This window comes from Aedes albopictus, chromosome 2, assembly GCF_035046485.1.
Source record: "Aedes albopictus strain Foshan chromosome 2, AalbF5, whole genome shotgun sequence".
Classification (NCBI taxonomy): Eukaryota; Metazoa; Arthropoda; class Insecta; order Diptera; family Culicidae; genus Aedes; species Aedes albopictus.
Window position 1 is genome coordinate 186,621,962 of NC_085137.1, and position 17,494 is coordinate 186,639,455.

At 41.0% G+C, this 17,494-nt stretch overlaps 1 protein-coding gene across 1 annotated transcript in view; it reads right to left on the reverse strand.

Annotated features, from left to right (window-relative positions):
* The window catches only part of LOC109409361 (thrombospondin type-1 domain-containing protein 4), an 820,641-nt gene that overhangs the window by 620,651 nt on the left and 182,496 nt on the right, over positions 1-17,494 (reverse strand). Inside the window, exon 3 of the mRNA XM_029859333.2 lies at positions 7,389-7,476. Within this exon, the coding sequence (XP_029715193.1) occupies positions 7,389-7,476 (88 nt within the window). The remainder of the gene's footprint in view (positions 1-7,388; positions 7,477-17,494) is intronic.

The window sequence follows — 17,494 nt, forward strand, 5'->3', positions numbered from 1 at the left end:
ATGTTTTACCCTATGTGAGATCTGTTCCGTGGGAGTTAGTGTATTATATTAATTCTCGCTGAAACTAGATCACCATTTACATAAAGTCTGGGATTTCAAATTGTTCTTGCTTATTCGCTAGAACATGATAAAAAATGATGAAATTCTCTTTGATTGGGTTAAAATGGTGGACCAAGGACAAGAATGGCGATTTTTCATCAAAGGTGAGGTTGGTTCACGGTTCACGTAGTAAGTGATTTTGTAAAAAAGGGAGTATGTGAACGAGTGAGTGAATGAATGAATTGATAAATGAAGAAGTAAATGAGTGACTGTGAGTATGTTGTCAGATGAGTGAGATTATGAATTAATGACTAAGTGAGCTAATGAGTGAGTATAACAAAAAGAGCGAGCTAATAAATAGATGAGTTAGTGATAATGAGTGGGTTTGAGAGTTAGTTACTAAGGAAGTTGGCAAACTAGTGGGTTAATGAGTTAAAAAGCACGTGAGAGATTTAGTGAGTGAAGTAGTGAATAAATAAGTATAAGTGGGGAAGCGAGTTTGTTAATGAGTTAGTGAAGGACAAGCACATAGTTAGTGAATTTGTGAGTAAAAGAGTGATTTTTTGAGCAAGTGAGTAGGTGAGTGACCCTATAAGTGAGTAAATGGGTGGGATTTTTTTTCCTCATCTGTAGAGCCTTTTAACCACTGCGTCCATTATTTAGGAATATTGTGGTATGACCCATATTTAATTTGGTGCTAGTCAAGTATCCTGTCACAATTGAGCTGTGATGGACAATGGTTGATGTAACACCTGATCCCAACTAGGCACAACTCGTTTTATAAAGTTTATTACCCTGTTGGGATTACTTCTCCAAATTTCCAAGGGCTCTAGAAACCCTTTACCAAATATCGCCAATCTGTGATGGTACAGCACTCCGCAGTTGCAGAGTAAATGCTCGGCAGTTTCGTTTTCCGTTTGACAGAAACGACACTCGGAGGATTGGATTTTTCCAATCTTACTTAGATGATGTTTACTTGGGCAGTGGCCAGTCATCAGACCAGTAATTACCCTGAGATCTCTTTTGTTTAGATTCAGTATGGACCTGGCTTTTTCTGCACTGGGTTTTATGAACCTTTTTGCTTGCTTGGATGTATCCGTGGCATTCCAATTAGATTCTACCGTGGACATTTCCCAAGTTTTTAGTTTCATCCGAAGAGCACACTCAGGAACTCCACAGAAAAGTTCAGGGCCTACAAAGCTTGATGCCGCACCCTGTCTAGCTAAATTGTCGGCGTTTTCATTTCCCAGAATTCCACAATGACCGGGCACCCAGTATAAAGTTACCTCAAGAGTTACCTCGTTCCTACTGGCCAATTGCTTCAGAGAAATAATGCATTCCCACACTAGCTTTGATTGACACGTGAAAGCTTTTAGCGCATTTAGAGCCGCCTGACTGTCCGAAAAAATACAGATCTTGGCAAACCTATAATTTCTTTTCAGACAAATGTTGGCACACTCTAGAATGGCTTGAACTTCCGCTTGAAATACAGTGGGACTGCATCCCATTGGTATAGCCTTACTGATACCGGAGCCAAAAACACCAGCTCCAGTATTTTCCCCCATCTTGGACCCATCAGTATAAAATACAATAGAACCTGGACGTAAACTTGGCCCACCAGCATCCCAAACATAGCGACATGGTTTCACCACTCTGAAGGGAACATCATAGTTGGTCTTCGTTATCATCCAATCTTCTACTGTTTTTATGTCCATGTTTAATTTGAAGTCTTTGATGATCCTCAAATGTCCAGCAAGATCCCCGTCTAGGACTTTATTGTAACGTATAAACTGCAGGGCACTTTTTGCCGCTTGTAGTTTAACAAATTGATGCAATGGCAGTAAATTAAGAAAGGCATCTAAAGCAACTGATGGAGTGCTTTTCATTGCTCCTGTCATAGATATACATGCAAGTCTTTGTAACTTACTTAGCTTCTTTTGACAGGTTACCTCATTTGTTTTGGGCCACCAAACAAGTGAAGCATAAGTAATCTTAGGCCGGACTATTGCAGCATAGATCCAGTGAATCATGTTAGGTCTAAGACCCCAGGTTTTTCCTAAGGCTTTGCTGCAGACCCAAAGGGCATTGGTACCCTTGGTTAAAACATTGTTTAAATGAGAATTCCAATTCAGTCTTTTGTCCAAAGTTACCCCAAGATGTTTAACTTCTTCTGAGAACTGAATTTGAACTCCATCTAAAAAAGGTTCAGTAAGATTTATTTTTAACCTTCTAGTAAAAGGTACAATTACAGTTTTTGAAGGGTTTACGTTTAATCCCTCCTCTCGGCACCATTTGATGGTAACATTCAACGCAGATTGTAGCCGACTAGATATTGTGTCTTCATATTTTCCACGTATCAGAATAGCTACATCATCTGCGTATCCAATAACCTCAAAGCCTTGATTGATGAGTTTTTTAAGGAGTTCGTCCACTACCAAAGACCACAATAAGGGCGATAGTACTCCTCCTTGAGGACAGCCCTTCACAGATCTTACTGATAGTTGCGCACCTCCAAGAACGGAAGAGATCTCTCGATCTCTAAGCATCGATATTATCCATTCAATAATGCATTTATCCAAGCCCCTTGCTTCCATTGCAGAACGCATTGAGCTGTAGGATGCGTTATCGAATGCTCCTTCAATGTCGAGAAAAGCAACCACGGCTATTTCCTTGGCTTGAAACGATTTCTCAATTTTGCCGACTAGCGACTGTATCGCTGTTATAGTAGATTTGCCTGTTTGATAAGCAAATTGAAACTTGCTTAGAGGCATTTCTACTAAGCTGGTAGACTTGACAAAGTCATCCACTATTTTCTCCATGGTCTTTAACAGAACACAAGAAAGACTTATGGGTCTGAAGGCTTTTGGAGTTGTTTTGTCCCGTTTGCCAGCTTTTGGGATAAAAACAATACGAACCTTCCGCCATGCCTAAGGTATGTAAGCTAAAGTAATACTGGCTCTGAATATTTCGGTTAAGAGCGGACAAATCGTCTCTTTTCCATGTTGAAGTAAAGCTGGGAAAATTCCATCTTTCCCGGCAGATTTGAAAGGTTGAAAAGAACTCAATGCCCATTCGACCCTCGACGGTGTGAAGATTTCACAAGCTTTTCGATAGGCATTGGTCGACCACGCATGTCTTGCCTTATCCGAGTACTGTTCTTCATCCGAATAAGGAATCGATCCTGGGAAGTGAGTTCTCATCATTACTTCCAATGTTTCAGAAGAATCAACAGTAAAACTGCCATCTTCCTTTTTAAGACTTCCAAGACCATTTGAATGGTCTTTCGAAAGGACTTTATGAAGCCTTGCAGCCGTAGGAGCGTTATTGATGTCTTCACATACCCGTCTCCAGTCCTTCCGTTTGACTAATCGCAATTCTCTGTTGTATTCTGTAAGGGCTTGTTTATACTGAACCCAATCAGATGTAACTTTTGCTCTATTGAACAACCGTCTTGATTTCTTCCTCAGATCTGCCAGCTTATCATTCCACCAAGGGACATCCCTGTTGGATGACCTCTGTCTGATTGGGCAACTAGCATGATATGATGAAATCATTTTATCAATAATCTCATCAGAGGCATTTTCCAACTGTGAAACAGACAAGATCTGCTCACCCTTATATGAATTTCCATTCATTAAATAAAAGCTGTAGAGGTCCCAGTTAGTTTTCTTTGGGTTTCTATAGCTTTCAATTAAATTTGATCCAGCTTTATAATCGAACCTGATATGTTTGTGATCTGACAATGAAATGGGTGGGATAGTGAGTCTGTCAGTGGGTGAATGAAAGAGCTAGTGAATAAGTAATGGATGTTTTGGTGAGTAATGTAGTGATTGTCAAGTGAATGAGTGAGTAAGTGACTGAGTGAGTCTGCTAGTGATTTAACGAGTTTACTGAGTTAATCATTTAATTATTGGGTGAGTTGGTAAGTGCTTAGTATGTGATGTAGTGAGTTGAAATATGGATTAGTGACTAGTTAATAAGTAAGTGAGAGCACGAGCGAGTGAGTTATGGAGATTGAGAGTTAGTGAGTTGACAAGTAAATGAGGGGTCTCCAGTTAGCGTAGTGGTTAAGGCTATGAATCGCCAACCCGGAGACGGCGGCGGGTTCGATTCCCGTTCCTGTCGAAAAAATTTTCTTGACTTCTTGGGCATAGAGTATCATTGTACTTGAAACACAATATACAAATTCATGCAACGGCGTGCAAAGAAAGCCCTGCAATTAATAACTGGGGAAGTGCTCAAAGAACACTAAGTTGAAAAGAGGCAGGCCAAGTCTCAGTGGAGACGTAGAGCCATAAAGAAGAAGAAGAACAAGTAAATGAGTGAGTGACGAGTGAGCAATTTAGAAAGTAAGTAAATTAGTGACTGAGTGGACGTGTTAGTGAATAAATGTGTGAGTGAGGTAGTGAGTGATGTAGTGAGTTAATGATTCAATGAGTGAATGGGTTTGCAAGTGAGTAAACAGGTGAGCGAGTGAGTTAGTGAACAAGTGAGGCTATTAGTGAGTGAATGAATGTGTCCGTAAATGAATGAGTCAGGGAGTGAGTATTTTTTTGTAGACAATAAGGCTGATACTAAGTTCATTTTGACTTTTTGTCTCATCCCCCTCGCAGTCATATTTAACGTGGAAGCGACATGTACTTTTATTCACGCAGAAACATAAATTGTAAACACAATTAAATTCTAGTTCAAATCAACCGATTTTCAGTTTACTATAGCGACAAACTGATTTCTAGTTTTAACTGAACTGTTCTATTGTTTGATAATACAAAAATTTTCATTTGTCGAAATTTTTGACAGTTGGTTAGAACAAACAGAGATTTGGTAGTTTCAACATAAAATAATGGATTGTTTTAAACGACTGCGCCTTTGCCACTAACAAAGCCGGAATGTGATTGTGTTGGTGACGACAGCACCTGCGGCAGCTCGGAAATCTTTTTTAAGACACTCGGAAAGCGGATGGAAGTGTGAACGAATAAAAAAGACAAAAAGGCGAAACCGACCAACTTTTTGTGGATGCTGTTTTGAGTACCTGTGAGGCCAAAACTGCACTTGGAAGTTAGAGTGAAGGATTTCAAACACGATGTTGGGGTGAGAATTTTAAAGATGTGTGAGTGCTTCCGGGCCATGTTTGTAGTCCCCATTTTGTTGAAACAAATGAAGTTTTTAACGTTATATGGAATTGATTGTTTTGATCGATGAGCTCCAAGTAAGAACAAAGAAATATAACTTTGGAATAAGTGAATGCTCAGTTTGAAAATCAACCATGCGTTTTATTGTTTTTCTGCGTGTTGTATTGAAACAGATAGCTGTGAAAAAGCCACAGTTTTCAATCAACTGGAAAGCATGTTCTGTTCCAGTAGGATCGAAATGCCAATATAAAAAAGAGCATTCACTATGCAGCATTGAATTAGTTATTAGCGTGGTTCAAAAAACTGATTTGGTTCAACACGGTTTATTCGATTCATAATCAGGTTCTATGCCTTCTCCCAAAATTTGAGCTCATTAATGATAATACACGCAGATAAATAAATTATAAACACAATTAAATTCTAGTTCAAATCAACCGATTTTTCAGTTTACCATAGCAACAAATTGATTTCTAGTTTAAACTGAACTATTCTATTACTTGATTATGCAAATATTTTCATTTGTCGAATTTTTTAACAGTTTGTTAAAAAAAACAAAGATTTGGTAGTTTCAACATAAAATAATGGATTGTTTTAAACGACTGCACTTTTGCCACTAACAAAGGCGGAATGTGATTGTGTTGGTGAAGGCAGCAACTGGAGCTACTCGGAAATCTATTTTTAGACCGTCGGCAAGCGGATGGGAAAAAGTACGACTAGAAAAAGACAAAAAAAAGGTGAAACCAGCCAACTTTTGGATGATATCGTGAGAACCTGCGCGTTATCCAATACAGCCAAAATTGCACTTGGGAGTTGGCGTGATGGATTTGTTACACCTTCTTTGTTGGGGTAAGTATATAAAAGATGTGTGAGTGCTTCCGGGCCATGTTTATGGTCCCCATTTTGTAGAAACAATTTAAATTTTTAAAGTTGCAGTCAGGTCTTTTTTAACGCGGTTTTCATTTACGCGGCCGCTTAGATGAAAACTCCATACAAAAAAATCCAGCGTCTTATTTTTGCATGATTCGAGAAATGGTGAGACTTTTTGTCCCGTTTTATTTTTTTTAATTTTAAAATCGAGATAAAATCGGAACATTACTGTGTTCGAAGTTTTGAATTGATTCGCGTGAACAAAAAAATGTATACCTATGTTGTTTTTAATATTAAAAAAAACTAATATATTTTTTTAAGTACAAAGGGTAGCGGTCGATGGAAAATCAACGCTTATCGACGGAGACGAATTTAATCCTTGAAAGTCCGAAGTACACTGATTTCTTAAACTTTTATTCAGTCAACTCGTCAAATCGAGAATTTATGAGACCTGTAGGTATAATGCTTGAGAGGGAAGTTTAGGTTAATTCTTTATAGATATTAAAGACATGAATTCGTTTCAGAGGAATCTTGAAAGGCACTGTTCATAAACTACATGGATTCATTTTTTGAGCACCTCAGCCCCTCCCCCTTGTTGGTTTTTGGACCATGAATTTTAGTCAAACGCTCTCCTTTTCCTCAGAGTCTACGTAGTATATGAACGGACCCTAAGAAAATTCTCCCAGAAATACTTAGGAACGTACTCTTTATGCAATTTAGTATCATAATTTATATTTTATATAACTCATTTTGGTATCATAATGGCCAATTTTTCCGAACTGGTTCATTATGCAACTGAAATGAGTTGCATAATGAAAAATAGTTGTATAATGTTCATAATGCAATTGAGTTGCATTATGAATATTATGCATCTCAAATGGGTTGCATAATGAAAAAATCATTGCATAAAATGTTGTATGGAACTCGTTAAAAAACTCGATTTTTTCAGCTTTCTTCGTATTTACGTATGTACGACTCGTGCTGAAAAAATCAACTTTTTGTAACTCGTTACATAAATAACTATTTTTAAACACTGCATTACTTATTATATTTTTTTTTTTCATTTATGTTGTAAATTATCTATAATATCTACAAAATCCAATAGTGGACAGTTTTAAGTGAATGAGGCATCTCGAATTTCTCATGCTCTGGGTAATGCATACCATTGAAGCCAAATAATTCAACTCCACAAACGATAACCATGCCATCCATATTTGGATATCTCTACCAGATTATCAACTTTGCAAACCAATCCGGCAGAGCGCGCAAATTCCCAATTCCTAATTCAGAGCCGCCAAAACACGCACCCCCACACTCATATCTCATTCCGGTATGCCGTAAAGTACTTACCCTAATCCGTTCCTTGGTGCTCTGATCGGCAACCGTCGAGCTGACTACGGTCGAAACGATTACGATTATTGCACAGCAGCAAATGAACCTGCAAAGGAAAACACGCCAATGTGAATGGAAAATCGATTAATTTAAATTAAACAGCAAATTACAATTAAAACCAGCTGACAGCAGCGCGGGGGATTACGGGAGGCTGGCTGCAGCGTGGTCATTTGCCGCCTTTAAATAATAATTTGCTTGGTGCAATCGACTTTAGGGTTGACTTTAGGGTTGACTGACTGATCATCATAGGCAGTTCTGAACACTCGCTAAGAAAGAGTTGAATAGGGATAAATTCAAAAGCCACTGACGACTGATGAAAAGATGACAGATCTACAGAAATTTAGAAGGAAAAAAATAAAAAAAATGTTGTATGGAACTACTGCTTTTACAAAAAAAATAAATAAAACATAACAATAAAAATAAGGCATAGTTTACAGTGATGCCAAACATGTTTTATATTTCTATTTCAAATTATAATATCAGCTTTATAACAAATAATTAGAATAAAGATTCATATATATTCTTGTATATTATGTATAATATAAAAACAAATGAATATGAAAAGGAAACACTGCTAACGACAGTGTTGCCATTTTATCAATTATGTATGTCAGGAATCGGGTTGAGCTGAAAGAAAAATCAAAATGTTCATACAAAAAACAGTCAACTTTGCATTCAATCGACGTTCATATTTGAGATTTTTTATGACAGTGTTGCCACATGTTTGATTTTTTTTAACCTTTCAGCGCGCGCGCTGTTGTAAAAAGTACAACAGCACCAAAAAACCTCGCTCGTTGTATACAACGTGCGCGCGGTGCAGTTTCGGTTGCTTGATGGCGCGCGTCCTGGAAGGTTAAAGGAAATCGAATATTAGCTAGACTAATGATTTTTTTTCTTCTTAGGATTGTAATACTCATGACCAAATTAGCCTAGTTGTGTCAGCGAATTAATATATCCATACACGCTCGCGTCAGAATACCCATTTTTTCATTGCTATCTCTGTCGCTCTTCAAGAGGCCCCATTTAAAAATACCCATTTTCAAGTTGGGCGGCCCAACTTGAAAATGGGTATTTTTAAATGGGGCCTCTTGAAGAGCGACAGAGATAGCAATGAAAAAATGGGTATTCTGACGCGAGCGTGTACGAATTACTACCACCCTTCCTTGAGCCAACTATGACCACTAACTCTATTTCATAACAGCCAACCTATTTCCTATCCCTACCGGACGAAATTGCCATTACGAATTGATGCGTTCACACCAAATTTTCAAATCATTATATCCAAAGTGCTGTAAATGTGGCGAAATGATTCCATCATTTGTCCGCTGATATATTGCACTATCGGTGACATGCTATTAGTCCTAGTAGAAACGTGGCGACCCACCGCAGACGAGACGGATAGACAGACAGACAGACAGGCAGTGACAATTACTGCGACCGAAGAGTTATTTGGAATCAATTAAGAGGAAATGGGGATTCTTTCGACAACGAGAGCCCATTTGTCACCATTGCGTGACAGTCAAGTTTCGAACACTGTGATGGATGATGGGATGCGTTGCGATTTGATTGGGCTGAATTCGTGTGGGATGGATGCTGCCACGCCACAGTGAAACTGTGTCAAAGGTCTTGCTAGCTAGCTGGTGGGCTGAAAGCGGAGCACTAAGCACTCGACGACACTAGGTACACAAATCAAGCGATCAAACAAAAGTTGAAATTTGTTTGAGTATCAAAATGGTCCGTCCAAACTGTGCATAATGATCAGCTGTAAAGATTGTCAATATTGATTGTAGTGATCACTGGCCATGCAAAGTGTTTGGGAAACAAAGCTATGCTTGCTTTCAAAGGGTCTAATCGAAATTGAGCTACATTTATGGAATTGCAAAAAAGACAAGTTATGTCTACGTAGAAAGATGAAATTACTTCATCATTATCATAAATATGTTTTCTGAGGATGGTTTTGTAGCTATAACAGTTACGTGACATGGCACGTCTCACAAAGTATTTTTTGCTAAATAATATATATTCAATAACAATACTCCACAGAAAAGAATATGTAATTAAAATTCAGCGAGAAATTATGTACATAAAGGGAATGCTAGAGTTAGTGCACTTACACATGAGATATAATGTAAAATTACAATACTATCGTGTAAATTTCCGCCAACCATCGCGTAAACCATCATGGACACCAACCGGTTACGCGACTATTAGCGGAGATTTACACGAACGTAACGTAATTTTACATGATATCTCATGTAAATATGCACTCTAGCATCCCCTTTATGTGCATGATTTTTCGCTGAATTTTACATGAATATTTTTTTCTGTGTCCCTACGAAACCACTTTTCTAGTTTTTTTTTAGATATTTCGTCTGAGATTTCTGGAAAAAGTTACTTTTTTCTCAAAAAGTTTCTTCACAAATATCTACTGGAAACGTTTTTGGAATCTGGGAGGGATATTCTGGAAGAATGGTTTAATAAATTCTAGAGTTACTTTATAAAAGATATCTAAAAAATAACGCAGAAGAAAGTTCATGAGAAATCTGAAAGAAAGCTCCATAAGGCATATCAGAAGAATCTTATTGCGAAAACCCAGGGGAAGTATCTGCAATCAATATTACTGAAAAAATACGTAGAAGATTTTCAGGAAGAATTACTGAATAAAACTCAGTAGGAAATCCTTAAATAGTCCTTAAAGAAACTATTTTTTTTTTTTGACTCTCAGTTGATATTTTAGAAGGAATCTTCTGAATCTTCTCCTCGAGGAATACCAGAAGAAATCACAGGAAAAATCTCAGAAGAATCTCCAGGAAAAAAAAGCCTCAAAAGAGATTTCTAGAGGCATCTTCGAAGGAATTACTTGATAAATTGCAAAATAAGCCTATAAAAGAATCTAAAAAAATATGAGGATTCCTCCAAAAAGGATTCCTTCAAAAATCCCAGATAAAACTGCAGAAGAAATATCAGAAAAAACTTCTGGAAAAAAAAAAACAATAGAAACAACTGGAAGATTGTCCACTAACGAGGAAAATCAATATGGTGGAATTCTGAATATCGTGACACCTGGTGGGTTTGTATTTTCTAAGAACCCGTTTCAGGATGCCTATTTTCTGTTTCTGGAATGGTACATTTTCCGGAGAAGATCGTTTTCTTATTATTATTAAAGAGGTTTTAAACCAAGATTCATTCGCCTCTTATTTTTTATTTCTTTTTTTTTTATTTATGTGTATTTTAACTTTAGATGCTAGTTTTTATTTCTATTTTTTTAGAAAATGCTATATTTCTTGTTGTTTTTCACTCTTAAGGTCTGTTTGCAGTTTAGAAGTTTTTTTTGGCTTATCTTGATGCATGGGAAATTCCTTGTCTGGATCGCCCAAGAAACCGTTTTTCTTCGATCGTAGTACGCAATCGCAATTGTCATTCCAATTCAAATGGCTGTCGCTGTAGTAAGTTTCTGCCAGGAATCGGTCAAGAACCTTCTTGAGCGATTCCATTTGAACACAGAACTGGGCTTTACAAGTCGATGAACACTGATTGACAAATCGTGGTTGAATTGCAGAGTTTGTATAATGTATAATGTGTCCCGTAATGCCCCCGCAAAACCCTCCAGGATCTGAAGCCCTCTAAGACCTCTTGAAATATCACTGAGATCCCCTGTGACGTCCCTGAGACCCCCTACAGTACCCCTGATGTCCCATGGAACTCCCTAAAACACCCAGGGACTCACTGAAACGCCCCTAAGTTCCCAATAGTACCCCAGGGACTCCCTGAAACGCCCCTAAGACCCTCTGGAGCCCCCCACCCCTGAAATCCTCTAAGACCCCCTGAAACGCCCCATGGAACTCTCCTGAAGCCTCTGTAACCTCTGTAACCCTCTGAAATCCCCACTAGAACCTCTGGGACTCCCTGAAACCCCCTAGAACCATCGAATCTCCCTGGGCTCTCTTCAAAGGCCCCTAGAACCCCTGAATCCTTTTGGGACGGATGGGTATTTGTTTTACTTCATGGAGACAAATTTCGTTCGTTTGAAATAAAAATATTCATGTCTATTCGGTAAACTGATAAAATATTTAAAACTAAAATATTAATTTTTAAAAATATTAATTTTTAAAACTCAATTACATATTGATTTCTACAATACCCATTGAAGAGCCCCCCGTTCCACTGTCGAGAACATAAACAAAACTCTCAAGTTCCAGCCGCAGCACCAAACAAGATTTCCTCTTGCAAAAAAAGTTAAGTTTCACCAAAAGTGCCACGCGGGAAGTGGGTTTTCCTAGAGAAGAAAATGACTTTGTAAATTTAATTGGAAAACAAATATTTCCGTAGGGCCGACCTGCCACAAAAAACCAAAAAAAATTACATTTGTTTCTAACAGACCCTGTCAGAAGATGCATGTTTATTCAAAAATGGATTGAATTTGCTTCAAATGTGACGTTCGATTTGCACCAAACAGTTTTATTTTTGTTGCCAGAACAAATTTTACAATTTATTTGAGTTTACCTGAAATATTTTTGATTATACCATGCTTTTTTCTGCTTGTTATTCGTTTATTTGGATGGCTCGGGCGCCACATGAGCGTAACTGAGCCGAAATCATTTGTTCATTTTTGTACATTCAACATTTATTTACTGCCTTAAATACTGTGTTAGTTTGGGAAGCTGAAGTACTCGTGACTGTTTCGAGGTTAGGGATTACAAAAAAATAAAATAGGATAGGAAGGATTTAGGGCACAAATTTCCCAAATGGAGGAGAACGTGCCTCAGGAGCCGTCCTACTGATACCTGATACCTGAAGGATTTAGGGGACTTAAACTAATTTTTTGCTAACTTATACTAAACATCTTTGATGGGACAAAATGTCCTGATATGTAACTGAACCAAAATAAGGGAATGAATAGGTAGACAATGAGAAGAAGAGAACAAACGGAAGTGACGGTGACAGACAAGAACAAATGTCCAAATGGCGGACAAAGAAAACAGGCAACGTACTTCATCAAACTCTGAATTCAACACGTTTTAAAAACTGATAAATCAGATTCATGTATTTTAAATCAAGGCCTGCCAACACTTCTCTAACGGGTTTCTGTTGTTTTCCTCGGATTCAGAGAACTTTATGCAACTCAGATCTAACCGCGCGATACTAATCGCATTCCCATACGACATGTTCGATATCCTGGTAAGCCACGCCGCAGACACAGATATTGCATTCGGAGAGCCCAATACGGAAAGTACGTGCTTGGGTCGTATTTGCCCTGCCGAGATAATTGACCATGACAAACGTGTTCTAGACCTCCGAGGTTGCATCCAGAAGGGCGTAGATTACAACTCCAAAGGGTTAATGCACCACTGAGAGTCCCTGAAACTCCCACTAAAACACCTCTGGGACCCCCTAAAGTGCCTGAAAAGCTCCTGAGACCCCTAAACCCCATGAAACCCCCTAAAGTACCTTTAAGACCCCCTGGAATCCCCACTAAAACCCCTGGGGCCCAGAAGTTCTTTAAATCGCCCCGGAACTCCCTAGAACCCCCTGAAACCCCCGGGACCCGCTGAAACTCCCATGCGATTCTTAGGAAATCCCCATTAAATCCCTTGAAGCGCACCTGAGGAGGTCCCCTGAAAACCCTGGAGACCTCATGAAACGCCCTTGAGACACCCTGTAACTCCCTGAAACCGCCAGGGACGAAAATGTGACCCTCTTAATTGACCCTGAGACCCTTTTCTACCCTCTTGAAACTTCCAGGGACCTCCTTCAAAGGGTCCAGGGTATCCTGGTACTCCTTGTAGCCACTTAATACGCCTGAAACGCCCCTGCAACCTCATTTTTCTCTCCCCGAATACGCCCTCTGGCCGCCGTTGTCATAGTTAAGTGCCAGTACAACAGAGCCAGGGATGCCAGATATTTTTTTGAAAAATCTGTATCACTCTTTCCAAAAAACTGTACCCCATACAAAATTTGGGAGAAAAATCTGTAGCCCATACAAAAATAAAATGGCCCTTCTAGCTTAAAAATCTGTCTAATACTGATAAATCTGTATATATGGCATCCCTGCACAGAGCCCAATATTAGACCAAAACAAACCAATGCTCAGGCATCTGATTTGACGGGATCGAATTTTCATTTGTGTCAAACAGATGATTACACTTTATTTCATTCCTTGTCAAATATTTGACCCCGTGTACTCGATGTCCTATGGCTATTATTACATTTTCTTATGCACTATTAGTCCTAAATAGCACGACCTCGTTTTATACAGGGCTCAAAAAAGGTGCTTAAAAATAACATGGTCCAACAAAATTATATCCTAGCTTTAAATTTTACCTTTTCAGGTTGCTTCCGACTAGAAATAATCCAAGTAACATTTTTTAGTTAAAAACACTAGAGGAGGTTTTTAGAACCATCATAAAAGTAATTTGAAATATATTAGGTTTTATGACGGTTATCAAAACCTCTACAACACTAGTTTATCATGAGAATGTTACTTGGAAACTCATAATTCTAAAATTTCAACTCTTCCCGTTCTGGTAGGGGGAGGGCATTGATTAAATATTTTGGAAAATCAAGAATTTCAAAGATTTTTCAACCGTCATTTCGGCTAAATGCACATATAAAAAAGGAAAGATGTACCACAGAGCCTTAGAGGCTGTGCAGTTATCATACAAAGTTTCCAAGGATATGCCAAGCCTTTCTCGAGAAACAGTGGTTTTGCGAAACGATGTTTTTATGATTTGATGTATTTATTGAACGACGAGAATTCAACTACTGTATTGTACAGTTGCTGTTTAAACTATAATGTTGTGGTTCTATGAAAATTAAAGCATTTTTTTTCAGAAATAAAAAAATATGTACAAGATAAAGTATTCCACAAAATTTTCCACCGTTGAGAAAATTTGCAAACAAAAGCAGAAAAAAACTATGCCCGAACTCGTGAAAAATTTACAAAAAAAAAATATTTTTGAGAAGGTAATTTCATAAGCTTTAATCGCTGAAATTTTCGGAATGCACTTTTTTGCCATTCTCGTACACTAGGTGAACTGGAAAGGCTATATGTCCACTCCAAAAATGACTTTTTGATAGAAGCCTCGGAGGGTAGAGGCACATATACCAATCAACTCAGATCGACGAATTGAGGTGATGTCTGTATGTGTGTATGTTTTTTTTTTCCTTCTAAACCATAGGGGGATAATCTGCTCAACAGACACCCTAACAGAAGGTTAGGATAGTGTAGGTCTGACAGGCCGTCTTCTACAACAAAAGTAAAATCCAGGACTACTCTCTCCTCGTACCCACTAAACCATTCCTATGGTCGCCAAACCCTACGTCTCTCCGGAACCACCAAGAAGGTATTGCTTCAGAGAGGGGCTAGTGCACATCGCACCCACAAGGTTAGCTGCGTAGCCTGCAGCAACGAACATCGATGACTCGCTTTGGAGAGTCCATCACGGTAGCATGCTGGCGCTTAGCCAGTTTCCCGAGTGGTCCTCGCCACTCCCTTTGTCCTCGGAAGGCGGGCAGGGTCAACCCCGCCCGCGCCCTACTGCTGAGCGGACATCAAGAACTGATGCCCACGTGCAACCCGATCTGACCTGCCCGTAAGGAAGGGTATCACTACCCCTCAGGCCCTATCAGATGCACCCGTAGGTTGCAGACAGCAGGATCTCACCTACCCCGACCCTTGCCGGGGACCCCTTTCCAACCGCGGGCTCGGATCCAACCCAGTAGACCGACGCCACGACAGCACCGCTACCGGGACTTCCTCTCCGCGGCCACTTAATCGTTGTAAGGGTCGATCTCGACCGCAGGGCACCGGTATGACCTACGAAGCCGACTCCGAACCCCTGGACCACCTCTTGTACTGCATCTGGACTAGCCATTCTCCGAGTCCACGCGCCACCTCCTCTGTAGCTCCCAGACGATGTGGGTAATAGCCGTTGAAACGGCGTTCCAGCCAAACTCATCCCTACACATCCTCTGGACCAAGTTGTCCGGAGTTGTATCTTCCCCGCATGTGGCAAGCATGCGGTCACGCATTGTGCGAAAACGCGGGCACACGAACAAAACGTGTTCCGCCGTTTCCTCTAAACCATTGCACACTGGGCATTCGGGAGAATCCGCATGCCCGAAACGGTGTAGATACTGTCGGAAGCAACCATGACCTGTAAGGACCTGTGTCAGGTGGAATGTGACTTCCCCATGGCGCCTATTAATCCAACTATCTACCCTCGGTATCAACCTATAGGTCCACCTTCCTTTTGTGGAGCTGTCCCACGCGCGCTGCCATTTGACCATAGAGGCCATCCTGACAGTCCTGCGTATACCTCTTGTGCCGCGCATTTCGAAGCACTCCATGTCCTCACTGATAAGAATGCTGATAGGCACCATACCAGTAATGACGCAGAGAGCGTCGTGTGACACGGTACGGTACGCGCTCGCAACCCTCAGGCACATAAGCCTGTAAGTACTTTCCAGCTTCCGTCGGTAGCATTTAGTACTTAGCGCGGTGCCCCACGCCGGGCCGCCATACCTAAGTATGGATGTAGCAACACTAGCCAGAAGCTTGCGCTTACTGGCGTACACCGCAGAGCTATTGGACATCATCCGGGACAGTGCCGCAATAGCTGTGGAGGCTCTTTTACAGGCATAATCGACGTGGCTACCAAAAGTAAGCTTATCGTCGATTATCACGCCCAAGTGTTTGACGGAGCGCTTTGACAGGATAGTACAGTCTCCTACACTGATCTCCGTCTGCTGCTCCGACTTCAGGTTGTTAACAACCGTCACCTCTGTCTTGTGGTGAGCCAGCTCCAGTTTCCTGGACCGCATCCACGCCTCCACAACTTTGATCGAGTGGTTGGTAGTCAACTTTACCTCCTCGATCGTTTCACCGTAGACTTCGAGCGTAATGTCGTTGGCAAATCCGACAATCACCACTCCCACTGGGTACTATAACCTCAACACCTCGTCGTACATGACATTTCATAACACCGGACCCAGGATGGAACCTTGCGGGACTCCTGAGGTTATGTGAAAGCACTTCCGACCCACCTCCGTGTCGTAGACTAGTACACGATTCTGAAAGTAACTTCCGAGAATCTTGTACAGGTACTCCGGTATCCCCAGACGCAAGAGCGCATCGGCAATAGCAGACCAGCTGGCGCTATTAAACGCATTCCTTACATCCAGAGTCACTACCGCGCAAAAGCGAATTCCCCTCCTCTTAGGCTCGAGTGCTTTCTCGGCGGTTTTTGTAACCGACAAGATAGCGTCTACGGTGGATCTCCCCTTCCGGAAGCCGTACTGGTTACTCGAAAGACCATTTTCGCCCTCGGTGAACCGCAACATTCTATTGAGGATGATCTTTTCGAGCACCTTCCCCGCCATGTCAATCAAGCATATTGGTCTATATGCCGACGGGTCTCCGGGTGGTTTCCCCGCCTTTGGCAATAGTACCAGGCTCTGCCTCTTCCAAGCTTCTGGGAAAACTCCCTCGTCCAGGCATTTCTGCATAGCAGACCTGAACATCTCGGGAGCCTCTGCAATAGCTACTTTTAAGGCCAGGTTCGGAACTCCGTCCGGACCTGGGGCCTTACCTACGCTAAGGGACTTAGCTATCCCCGCAAGTTCCACATCGGAGACCCTCTCCTCATCGCCAGCCCCAGTCCCCGGCTGTCCTACGAAAGGAGGCCAAGGACTAGGATCATGACGCGGAAAAAGTCCTCCAATGATCCCCTCCAACATCTCTGGAGATTGCTCTGTAGGAGCCATCACACCTCTCGTCTTGGCCATAACGATCCTGTAGGCGTCACCCCACGGGTTCGTATTGGCACTCTGACAGAGACCCTCAAAGCAGGCCTTTTTGCTTGCTCTTATCTCGGTCTTAAGCGCGGCTTTTGCAGCGGCGAACACCACCCGCCGTTCGTTTCGCTCTTCCTCTGATCGTGCTCGCTGCATCCGCCGTCTAGCCCGTAGGCAAGCGCGGCGCAGGTCCGCAATCGCGTCGGTCCACCAGTAAGCCGGTGGCCTCCCATTTCTAGGGTGGACTCGCCTAGGCATGGTCGCATCAC